Source organism: Exophiala xenobiotica, assembly GCF_000835505.1.
Source record: "Exophiala xenobiotica strain CBS 118157 unplaced genomic scaffold supercont1.1, whole genome shotgun sequence".
Classification (NCBI taxonomy): domain Eukaryota; kingdom Fungi; phylum Ascomycota; class Eurotiomycetes; order Chaetothyriales; family Herpotrichiellaceae; genus Exophiala; species Exophiala xenobiotica.
The window spans coordinates 3,749,703-3,761,293 of NW_013562494.1; the positions used below are offsets into that span (position 1 = coordinate 3,749,703).

The 11,591-nt window shown below is 51.9% G+C and overlaps 5 protein-coding genes across 5 annotated transcripts; 1 reads left to right on the plus strand and 4 right to left on the minus strand.

The window, feature by feature from the left end:
- Positions 1-404: 404 nt before the first annotated feature.
- PV05_01464 (uncharacterized protein) lies at positions 405-1,701 on the plus strand (the record flags this gene model as incomplete). The annotated part of the gene is made up of 5 exons (XM_013466462.1): positions 405-573; positions 620-764; positions 822-899; positions 950-1,031; positions 1,087-1,701. 5 exons carry the CDS (start codon positions 405-407, stop codon positions 1,513-1,515), a joined length of 903 nt encoding a protein of 300 aa, XP_013321916.1. The 3' UTR covers positions 1,516-1,701.
- Positions 1,572-4,149, minus strand: PV05_01465 (uncharacterized protein; the record flags this gene model as incomplete). The annotated part of the gene is made up of 7 exons (XM_013466463.1): positions 1,572-2,241; positions 2,290-2,454; positions 2,505-2,729; positions 2,787-2,919; positions 2,970-3,169; positions 3,226-3,712; positions 3,759-4,149. 7 exons carry the CDS (start codon positions 4,147-4,149, stop codon positions 1,572-1,574), a joined length of 2,271 nt encoding a protein of 756 aa, XP_013321917.1.
- A 217-nt stretch (positions 4,150-4,366) lies between these two features.
- PV05_01466 (uncharacterized protein) lies at positions 4,367-6,936 on the minus strand. The gene is made up of 4 exons (XM_013466464.1): positions 6,686-6,936; positions 6,498-6,631; positions 4,992-6,443; positions 4,367-4,933 (listed from the first exon to the last, which is right to left on the minus strand). The coding sequence occupies exons 1-4, from the start codon at positions 6,731-6,733 to the stop codon at positions 4,699-4,701; spliced, it is 1,869 nt and encodes a 622-aa protein (XP_013321918.1). The 5' UTR covers positions 6,734-6,936; the 3' UTR covers positions 4,367-4,698.
- Positions 6,937-7,181: 245 nt separating this feature from the next.
- On the minus strand, positions 7,182-9,017 carry PV05_01467 (uncharacterized protein). The gene has a single exon (XM_013466465.1). It carries the CDS (start codon positions 8,937-8,939, stop codon positions 7,368-7,370), a length of 1,572 nt encoding a protein of 523 aa, XP_013321919.1. The 5' UTR covers positions 8,940-9,017; the 3' UTR covers positions 7,182-7,367.
- Positions 9,018-9,149: 132 nt separating this feature from the next.
- On the minus strand, positions 9,150-11,418 carry PV05_01468 (uncharacterized protein). Its single transcript, XM_013466466.1, has 2 exons — positions 10,805-11,418; positions 9,150-10,755 (listed from the first exon to the last, which is right to left on the minus strand). Exons 1-2 carry the CDS (start codon positions 10,818-10,820, stop codon positions 9,431-9,433), a joined length of 1,341 nt encoding a protein of 446 aa, XP_013321920.1. The 5' UTR covers positions 10,821-11,418; the 3' UTR covers positions 9,150-9,430.
- Positions 11,419-11,591: the final 173 nt, after the last annotated feature.

The window sequence follows — 11,591 nt, forward strand, 5'->3', positions numbered from 1 at the left end:
TACCTCGAAACACCGGAGACCCCAGAATTGGAGAGTAGCCGGCTAAGCATAGGGAGGCCGTGGGAGGCATATGGCAAGTCCTATTGGACTGTTTGCTGCTTAGTCTGGTCCGCCCCCGCATGTTGCCGGATTTTGAATCCCGGGGAACTCGTTTCACCAGCCTGCAGAGACGGGATCGGCTCACTCATTGTTGAGGACATGTGCCGTTGGCCTGCCGGGCCGCTCTCAGTACATGCATAACTCTGCTGCAAGGTGAGCCTTTTTCCATCGTTGCGTGCCCGGAGTACATACCATCCACGGGCGTTCGAGGGAGCCTTGGACACTACGGTAATACCATGGCACAACGCAGTACTTTTTTAACGGACAAAGTCCTCCAGGGGCTTTGCTGCAGGGGAACGGCAGCAATGGCTCCGTCCGCATTCGCATCGAGACGAGCAATCAGATCGTTCACAGTGACTTCCAGTCCAAAGACTGAGCCTCCATCGGTCAGAGTTGCAGCTGGCACCGAGCGATATAAATCGCATTCAATACAGGACCTGCTGTCTCTGAGAGGTCGAGTGACTGTTGTTACCGGTAGGCGTCTCAAGTTTTGTGATGCCTCAATTGCTGAGTATTCCAGGTGGCGCACGGGGTATAGGACTCGCTCTAGCCCATGGCGCCGCTGAACTCGGCAGTGACGTCGCAGTGCTCGACATTCTGGACAAGCCGAATGAAGCCTTCCAAGACCTGGAGAAGGAGCTCGGTGTCCGTGCCAAATATTATAGGTTGTTCGACATGGTCCCCGACAATCGAGCAACTGGCTGACTTGGAATGGTTTTCAGAACGAGCGTAACAGACGCGGACAGCCTGTCTAAGACCTTCGAAGCGGCTGCGACCGACTTTGGTCGAATTGACAACTGGTACGTTCATGATAATTATTACCAAGACTGCACATTGACAGCCTTTCCAGTGTGACTGCAGCCGGAATCGTGTGCGACAGGCCTTTTCTGGAGACGCCTCGCGATGAAGGAATGAGGGTGCTGGAGGTCAACGTATGTTGATAACCCAGTTATACCAAATGAAATTCAACGCTCTGACGTTTTCAAGGTGATGGGCACGTATTTGAGTGCCCAGCTAGCCGTGAAGCAAATGCAAAAGCAAAGGTCTGGTGGCAGCATCGTCATGATCGCCTCCATCGCTGCTCGAGCTGCCATTCCCTCACAGCGCCTTTCGGTTTATGGCGCTTCCAAAGGAGCAATAAGGGCCCTGTGTCGGCAGCTCGCAGTCGAGCTGGGTCCGCTAGGCATTCGAGTGAACTCAATATCTCCGGGATATATTGAAACCGAGATGACGAGGGGCCTGGCAGCCACAGACCCGGAACTTCTCTCGGTGTTTGGCTCGGCAGCGCCATTGCAGCGGATTGGGGATAGAGCTGATCTCAAAACCATAGCTGCGTATCTTCTAAGTGATGCAGCGGCATATACTACGGGAAGTGATGTCCTCGTGACAGGAGGTCTGCATGCCGGGCGACTGTAGTACTTCAAGGATATCCACCAAGGAATTCGTGCTATCTCCGGAGATGGAAAGCTTGGTCAAGGCTCATTGTTCGGATCTTGAGGTGGGAGATGTGGCAGCTCCAATGAGTTGAAGCCCGTCCAAAACAGTGTGTCGAGGGAGAACTCATCGTAAGAGGTGTCGAAGAAATTAAGTGGCTCGGCTGACCCGAGAAAGGTAGCGTCGAGGCTGGAAGGCTGGATATTTCCAACGGGTCTGAACAACTCACTTTCAGGCTCGGTTGGACGCCGTTTCCGTTGAGAGCCAGCATCAAAGTCCTGTCCATCATTCCATGGGTTCGGCCGCTTCAATTTGGCCCGGGACCTTCTCAGGAGATCGCTTTTGATGCTCATGATCACTTCCAATGCTCTTGACGCATTCTTGAAAGATAGGCTCATTTCACTGAGTGCTTGACAGCAGATTTCGAGGTTGTTCCAAGCATTGTCACTTCTTCTTTGGTCCAGCGCTCCACACGCCGTGAACACATGGATCAAGGTGGCAGTGAAGAGAAGATGGACGGCTTGTACGTTGATTCTTCGAAGGCCATATAGTCGTCGATAGATGTCGACCAGTTTCGCGAAGTAGTTTGCTGAATCTGTGCAAGTATTCCGGCGCCTGGCAATGTCCAATTGCGTGAGCTCAGGCATCGTCTTTGCCGAAGCGAAGAACGGACGGTTCGTAATAATGACTACACAATGGTATTGCATACTAGGAGCCATGAGGATAAATGTCTGAAATGGGTGGTCGTGGACTTACTGGAGCTGGAGTACATGTGGAAGATAGTATGTTGCAGTGTCTGTGTAATCGACAGCGAGGCTCGGAGGCAGACTGTCTCGCCAGTCTGCCAATTTGTGGCTCATCTGACTTGCAAAGTCACACAACTGTCTCAGACTTTTCAGATCACTGATACCATCAGGATATCTGAACAATGTCAGTGACTGAGATTAAGAACCATGCTTTCATATGCTTACAGCGTTTCCCGGATGGCAGTCATATGCGCGCACAGCTTGACATTCCAGACGCACAGGTCATCAATGGAGTCGAGAACGACTGGTGAGTCTGTGCTTTTGTTGTCATCAACGTATGGACACCAATATCTTGGAACCTTTGCTCTGAAGACTTCGGGGAGCGAGATTCGCACAGTAATATGTTTGTCGTCAAGTCCGACAGGCCTGCCGACGTACAGGCTCCACATTCTGAAAATAAGTCATTAGCATTGCGCAGTTATGTTTCAGATGTATGATGAACCTTACCTGTCATGCACGAAGACACCGGCCCACACTACCTTTCGAATCATCTCCTCTTCGGCCGAGATGATGCCTGCTTGTACGTACGGCTCAGGGTCCAGGTGAAGTCCTAGGTCAACAGCAAGCCTTACAGCCATTCCTGAATGGGATCATCAGCGTAGTGATGTCGATAAGAGTCGAGTAGCGTACCACTATCGAGCCATCCACGTGCGTCCCTTGTGAGCGCGGCTTCTACAGCACTGAGTACGACGAGAGACTGCACTGTTGATAGAGTAGGTGCGTCCATTTCGAGGTCCAAGAGCAGTTTTGACCTCGTGGCAAAGAAGTCTGGGAGCGGCTCTGGCAGGTGGGCGCATCTCCTTGAGGTCATTGTGGCTCCGACAGCACACCTGTAGGATGAATTAAAAGGGGAGTCATGAATGTGCCGTAAAGGGTCGGGGCTCACATCGCATTTGCCAATACTTCCGAGTAGAAGGAGGAGAGATAGTTGGTCGATAAGCACTTCCTGCGCTCTCTCCAGAAGGTAAACTCATCGACGACATGGATACTCGGATCCTCCCAGCAGAAGTAGAGTTTCAGAAGGTGTTCTTCAAGGTCTTGTTCAACCAGATGGCCGACGCCTGCTCCTCGAAGAAGATCGGCGCCGTTTTCTGAAGGAGAACGAAAATTCGCCCGAGACAAGGACAAAGGGCCATTGTGCAAGATATGCAGGTTCGACGTCGCGCCATAAAAACGCAATTGTCCATCTTCCGCAATCTGCAGGGAACCGATCCTCCCTGACAGTTGATCCACTAGTAGATCTGACGAAGCATTTGAGTTGTCTGCTTCCGGAACCGGCTGGTCCGGAGACGATCCAGGATAACAGTAGTCGCCATCCCAAGACGAGTCTCTTGCAAGAGCAGTCAGAGACCGGTCATCGTTACTCTTTTGATCTGGCACGTATCAGAAAAAGTCCCAATGTAGAATTGGGATACGTACCTAGCCACTCGTTGCTCGACGTCTGATCTGTCGAGTTCAACGCAAGCTGAGCTTGGCTTTCTGGCAACACATAAGCAGGATGCTGGCTGGTGGCTCTCTTCTGCACGTGTAGTGGAGGAGCCGGTGGGAGAGGAAACCCATTTGCAGTAAGCAGAGATTCCAACTCCTGACAGTAGGCCGTCAAGGCTTGCAACCTGTCCTTGGGAGCAATTTTCCGCTTATCAAAACCATACTGGAACACGCATTCCTGACTATATAGCACGCAATTGGAACATTTCGGCTTCACGTTGTCACACTTGATCTTCCGCCTGCGGCATCCCAGGCAGGCAGTGCTCGCGTGCTTGCCTTTGCTTTTGGTTTGCTCGGACTGGCCGGTAGGAATGGAAGTCATCAGACCGTCCTGGCTTCACTGACCCATCGCTTTGCAAAATCGAGGGTATCTGCCGGGCCATGAGAAGGAGAAAGAGTTCACGAGTTGAGTATGTGAGGCGGGGAAGTTTCCGGCTGACTTAAGCAAAGGCTAGTGACCGAGGTGACTCTCAGGTAGACAAACTAGGGCGTGCTGCTGGGCTCACTAGGCTACTAGGAGCTCTTATAGTATTGTGAATGGCAACTTAGCCGACTGTAGCAGCCTTTAGTGGCCTCGGCTACTACGAGTAGGAGTACTGCAGTATTCGAAGGAGCACGAGATCATGCTTGCTTTTCCAAGGACAATGTTGACACATTTCCTCCTTTCTTTAGCGACATCCTGACATTCCCCATGCATGCTTTTCCCTCTCCCAACAAATATCTGCCAAACGCTCTTTCAGATGATGGTGAATGACCGTCAGCATAGCACTCCACCAACTGAGAGCAATATGGTCCCTGGAAGACTTGGTGTACACATGAAGTCTCACTCAGTCGCGAGACCGCAAGCGTGGAAAGAACTGCAGTTACCTTGTTACTTCCGAGCAATACCCTGCCGTATCATCTGATCGGTCCTCAGATAGAGATCGGCACAAAGGTGCTGTAACCGGGTAAGGTCTTGATCTCTCCTGAAATCAATCATTTGGTACAACATGTGTAGCACAGGCCTGGCAACATCGAGTTCAGCCTTTGCATTGGCGCCTTTGGCATTGTGCATCACGTGCGTCAGCATAACCACTACGCCTGAAACAAGAGCTTCGAGACTCAGCCTGCAGCCTTGTGTTAGCAACCACGACTGGATCTACCTAATCCCCCGAGGAGACTTACCAATTGAAGGGAACATCGCTGCCCGGTAGTAATCTCAGAAACTCCATAAACCGCAGAGCGTCACGATGAGGCAGTGCAGCATCTTCCATTGCCGTGGCTAGGGTTAGCGCAGCGGGCGAGAAGGGACTGCGGCCCAACTTGTAACCATGGCTGACGTGGAGATGGACAGCATAAATAGTGGCGAAATACACCGATTCGAGGATGACGACGTGGACAAGGTCAGAACGGTGTAGCATCTCGTGATAGTCCTTGACCTCGAACATAAATAGGAAGTGCGATCTCCATTTGTGCAATCTCATCGCAATCTCGTGCAATGGGCGATCATCATGACTCGCAGCTCGCGGAGCCAAAACATATTCCATTAGTTGAGCTTGGAGTAAAGCGAGCTTAGCGCGAAGTCGGAAAATGTTGACCTTGAGGTCACCTTCCGTGGCCTGGATGCTTCCCGCTCCATCAAGCGGATCCTCGGCCGGCAGGTCTACATTGGTGAGCTTGGGACTCAAACTCGGTAGTCTCCACCCTCGCAGACTCATATCTGCGTCCATGAAGTATGCAATCCAGAACACACGTTCTCGCTGCAACTGATCTGTCGGAGTATTTTCCGGGTCAGGGTCAGGGTCATTGATGTGGAGATCCTGGAGCACCCTCAAGGCCATCGACACCAGCGTGGCAGCGGGTTCAGGTCGAGAGGACGTCGACAAGACAATTGCAATCCCTAAGTAGCATTGCGCAAGAAGTAGCGATGGCTCCATCAGCACAAGTCCCGGCAACTCTGCGAGTGACTCTTCCAAGTATGTCTGAACATTCTCGGTATCTTGTGCAACTCCCAGAGGACTCATAGCTCGTAGTCGATGAGCTATAGCTAAGACAACTTTGAGGGTGACCCAAGATATGACTTGTCCGTCCGCTCTACCATTGTAGCAGTCCAAGAAAAGTGCGCTTATGGTCGCAGCATCGAATAGGGGTATAGCTGCGTTGAAATCGACCAGAAATTCTTGCAAGAGGAACAGGCCGCCCTGAGCAGGTGGGAGAGAGCACTTCCTGACACCATTGATCCTCGTCTGTGGCCGCAGGTCTATGTTGAAGGCTCCGAGGTTGCCTGCAGCCGCAGATTCCGAAGACCCCGTGATATGCCAGGACTGGGAGATCTCGGAAGTCAGCTGAGAGTATATCGTCTCTGAAGGTTGAGAGACATCTGATGACGACCCAGGGTCTAACTGGTGATGCTCAAGGCTGCGAACTAGCGTTGGCACTTGCGTTAAGGGACGTGCCATTCCATTCGTAGGAGGGGAGGCTGTTGTCCAGGAAGTTGGTAGTGCAGGTTGTAGCGAGGAAGCCATGGCGACAGGAGATGGCTCCTGAGGCTTTGACGTTGAGGTCTTCGCGGCTAGAGAGACTCTGATTAGATCTTCAAGACTGCGGAGCCGGTCTTCAAGGTTCTCCATGTGCTTTCTATCCGATCTTTAGCACGTAGCTCCACAGTAGGGAATCACAGGTGCAGCTCACTTCTTCCGCTTCTCTCGTGGCTTTGTGACATGCGTGATCTGACAAACTGCATCGGTCTTTTCACAGGAAGAGCACCTTCTGACCCCACCCTTCAAATCGCATTTTCTCTTCTTGAGACGGCATAGATCGCAAGCCTGCTTGAGAATGAGGAGGCGCTTCCAAGGGACGCGGGATGTTTGAAAGCTCACCTGGACAGTGTTGCCATGCTTGGGAGGTTGGGTGAAGGCCCCGCTCATTGCAATTACGCAGACCGTGGCGTACCTGAGTGTAGGACAGGAACTCTTGTCTGGGCGTGTTTCAGTCGCTGCGCCGGCCTCGTGCGGGTCAGCAAAGGGTGTATGTGAAGGAGGTCGCTGTAGAAATAGCCGCCTTTGTACAGAAAAGCGGATTGCAGATTTACCCCGACGGCGGTCCCAAGTCAAATACCGTCCATTCCTGGGCGATTCAAGCGAAGATTATGAGAGACTCTTAGGAGAAGACTTGTAACCATCAATGCCTGAGGTTTAGGACCAAAATTGCTGGATGACAAATCAAGGACATGGGTCGATAGTCGTGGTGGAGCCCTTCCTGATTGAGTCTCCGTAGGGGTATAGCCTTGCTAGTATAGGACTGTTTAAAATAATTCTTGAACGCGGATCACAAGGATCAGCACTCAACTCTAAGACTTGTCTGTGCAAGTCCGGAAAAGGAATTCCCATGAGTCCTTTGCTAGTCTTCATACAATCATATCCCAAGGTAGCCCAAGCCTGGAAGGAAGATGATGAGATCATAACAGGAGCACTGAGAAGCTCGGTGGTTGAGTGCAAACTTCATGTTAATGATGGGCTGACATCAATGCCTATTCATTATGGTATCCCGCATGACGAAATCTCAAAACTCCATTGCATCGCTTCCCGTAACGCCATCATCATCTCTTTCCCGTTTCACACGAATCATTTCGCTCTTCAGCAACGCCTTGACATGCGAATCGAATAGTTCAACATAGGGTTTGAGGCTGGTCTTTTCCCAGTCGCTCAACTTCCTCATCGTCACTCCATCTTCGACAAAGCCGTTGGCTTGCTTTTCGCCGTCCTCACCGCTACCAAACTGATCCACTTCTCGGAGAAGTTCTGCGACCTTCGGTACTGAAAGAGGGTCGAAAGCCTCCGCACGCTGCATATCACCGGCAGCTGTAATTGGCACACACACTCGTCCTGTACCAGGGTGTACAACGAAAGGACTCTTCAACAAGTGGATTCTCTTTTTCCCAACTTCGACGTCGAGTCTCGGATAGGTATACTCAAGAAGGATGTCTTGTTTCGCTTCTAGCAGTGCTTTGGTGTTCAAGGTTTTACTGACTCCGGTCTCGGCCAATGCGTCAATGTCGGCCCATTTGCGGCTACTTGGTCGATCGGGGCTGCTCGCCCATTTCTTCGCGAGTGCTTCATTAAGTGCCTTGTCTGGCAACAGCTGTAGCAGCCTGTCTTGTCCAGCTTGTGACATGAAAGGTTCCTGATCGGCCAGAACCTGTTGGAAGTATGGCCTGAGGATTTCCAGACTTCGGACAATGTGAGGATGCAGTGGTCGCTTGAGATTGACCCTCTTACCACCCTGCACGCCTCCCTTTAGTACCTCAAAATAGCCGGTGATTGCCTTTCGCTTGTCATCATCAAGCTCTCTGGCTTCCTTATCACTGATCCAAGCGTGGACACCACGACGACCCGAGTAGATCCATATAATATGTTCGAAGCCGAAGTCTTCCCTCAGCGCAATATCAACCACTTTGATCGTCATTGTAGCGAATGACCAACATTTTGAACAGATATTGGCCTTCTCACAGCACGTTCGGATGTCATCATAGTCCGTCAAGTCGATATCAAACACTATCTCTTTACTCAATGGCCGGAACACGGAACTTTTCTTCAAGGTCTTCCTGTCTCTCGGGTTTGTGGTGTACACTGGACCGATTTCGAAACGTGAAGGGTTGTGTCGCAGGATGTCTTTGCGTAGCGTGTCTGCGGTGGGATAGGATTGGTATCGAAGGTAAGCGTCATTGGGCAGCGTCAGCGCGAACTCCCGGTTGGCGAAGTCCGGACCAGGCTTTGGGGAGTGATTGAGCCATTGAAAGAGGGATCGAAAGGGAAACAGCCGCGAATAGAACTGTAGCATCAAGTTGGGATCTGAGTAGGCTTCCTGATGAGCAGCAGGAGTGGCCTCTGCCGACGAGCTGGGCGCAGCTTGTGGAGGAGAGGACGGTAAGTTGGCTCCGTCAGAGGCTAGAATCTCGTCCTCAAGGTCTCCATCGTCGTCGTCGAATAAATCTTCAAGGGCGACACCAGGCTGGTTTGAGCTGTTAGGCCCCGAGGGCGACTCTACTGGGGTGTCAGGCAAAGAGACGTCGTCGTCTCGTGCAGGCGAAGTAGGCTCGCGAGGCGACGAAGACTCAGGCATTTTGATGCCCATAATGGAACGCAATCTGGAACAGATGCGACTCAGCTAAAGCAGGCACACTTTGAAGGGTAGTTGACTTGGGGGTTCAAGAACTGACGGCAGTGGATGGAATAATATCCAGAACCTCGCGACGCGTCTTGGACGCGATCAATCTAAAATGCTTACATAAGGGGGCTGATAGAGCATCACAGGCCCTAGCCCTATGCCCTACACACCATCATAGCCCTCCTACTCCGTACGTTCACTTACATAACCTAAGAGAACGCCTTTAATAAGACACGCCCTCGCCAGATCTGAGCCCCTCTGACAAGCACGTCCTGCTTCGAGGCACTTTATGTATAGGAGCATTTGACTTCGGATGGTCTGAAAAGGTTTTTAAGATTGCAATCATGACTCGAGTACCATCGCGAGGCATATCCATATCTAGATGATCCCAAACCTGACCCATCGCTCATAAAAGTTGCCTCGTGGCATATGAATCTCAAGAAAGCAAATAATATACATCAAGGTAAATTTTCTTTCACCTCGTTGGAGTCTGAAAATGGGCCCGAGTCATGAGTAACCAGCTCTGGCCGTGCAGTCGGGCTGGTCACGCCCATAGGATGCGGATCTCTAGCTCGATTGATAGCATCCGCAATCATTGCGTTGATGGGGTTGTTGCTGTGCCGCTGCGTGGGACCGCTAGGAGCGCCTTTGAGAGCATCGGGAGGCAGGATTGCGCTTACAGAAGAAGACCTTGCCGAATGATTGCTGGCAAAAGCAGGGCGCGGAATTGTGATAGGCGAAATCGGGTCATCCTCAGAGGTGGTGCTAGGAGTGGTGGCAGTCGACTTCGAGAAGACGACTTCTTTTTCGTCGCTGTAAATGGGTATGCTCTGTTCGGACGTAGGTGTGCTGCTTTTTCGGGCAGCTTCCTTTGCAAGATTGGCAACAGTGGGGACTCTCGTGCCTGAGTTGGTCTTTTTGACCTCTATAGGTCTTGCCGTAACATTCCGGGCAACGATGGAACTTGCAGAGCTGCCCATGCTTTGTCCTTGCGGGATCTTGGGGGTTCTCATGCTGGGCGTGGAAGACGTTCCTGGTGTGTTAGATCCCGATTTGACACTGACAACGTTGGCTTGAGCTCGGAAAGCCTGCTGTGCCGGTATAGGGGGCACAATGGCGTCACTTCGATAGATGGTGGTCGCCACACTTTGACGGGCTAGACTGGGTGCGACACTGAAACGGGTTGCTATCGAATCAGTATCGGACCACGTCGAATCTCTGAGGTCTCCTGGCATGAAAAAGTGCTGCTCAAGCTCAGGTGTAGATGCTGCTGAGTTGCCCATGCCTCCCGGAAGCGCGGGCACAGGAGGAACTAGAAGTGCCGGAGACTCGGGTGGTGATCGGACCGTGACTCCGGGGATATATGCAATTTGAATGACATTCGAGGCTCGCGTGAGAACGGTTGAAGCGATCGAGTGTGCGGATCTCGTCGATTGACGATCGGCTCGGTGCAGGGTAGATTGATCTCTTTTCTCGGGCGGATCCCAGATCTCAACGTGTCGCTTTTTCCGGACTCGGAATCGATAAAAGCAGTATGCAAGCACACTGAGAAGGAGAATGCCTCCTATCACTCCGCCAACTATAGCACCAATAGGTGTTGATTTCTTTGGTGCTGACTGACCGGGTATTGTACTGAGCTTGACGCAAGTTGTCGATGCGCATGAATTGCACGATTGAGCTGATAGCGAACAAGTTTCATCTGAGGCGCAGGGAGGACAGCTGGGGGGATCTGGAGGACACTGCACACAACGTCGGAAGAGGGGATGGACGTGTGATCTTGATGCTGGCAGAATTATTAGCACAAGTCCCATTGCGCAGGCAGAGTTGCTTACAATCCATCGACGCCATGGCGGCGTGCGGCAGTGCAAAGGACCCCGGGTGACTCCCGTCAAAGCCAATCGCACAAAGATGATGATGATTCAGAAAGCCAGTCTCTCTGGTCTCTTCAACTCCTTTCTTCTGGAGGAAGACTCAATCGCAGGTGAGACTGTTCTTTAGAGCGAATCTCCCCTGGAGTTTGCTCAAAATGCTCTCAGTTGAACGTGGTCCCCAAAAGCTGCCCGATGTGTCCCCAGTGATGACTGAACTCGGGTTGAAGCGAATGAAGAGTTTTGCAAACGAATCGGAAGAAGGGAGGTGAAGGCGGCCAAATACAGGGTAAAGAATGGAATGTGGTCGGTCTCTCCAGCGACTCAGCGAGCGTTCCACCTGGGACAAACACCTCAAAAGTTCAAAAGGAACGACGGGAAAGACTGAATCGAAGTAGGTAGGTTGAAGAATTGAAGTCGACTTGGGATGGAGGGGGAAGGAGCTGGTCGATCAAAAGGTCGGTAGAAGGTGAGCAGATCTTTCGTTCTCGACCAAGGACGGTGACGGGGGATGGGATAAAGAGGCGGACTTGGATTCCAGGTGGGAGCGGGCGGGAGAAGGCACGAAGGGATGGAAAACAGAGAGGTGAGTGGGCAGAAGAGGGAGATGAAGGGGTGGTGGAGTTGGGCTGCTGTTGGTTGACAGCCGACAACGCGCGGCAGGGCAAAGGAGACCCAAGCCCAGCAAGGAAAAGTGTCGGCCCTCGTCCAAACACTCCCTGGCATGTCTGGATCTCAGGGCCCGCGATCC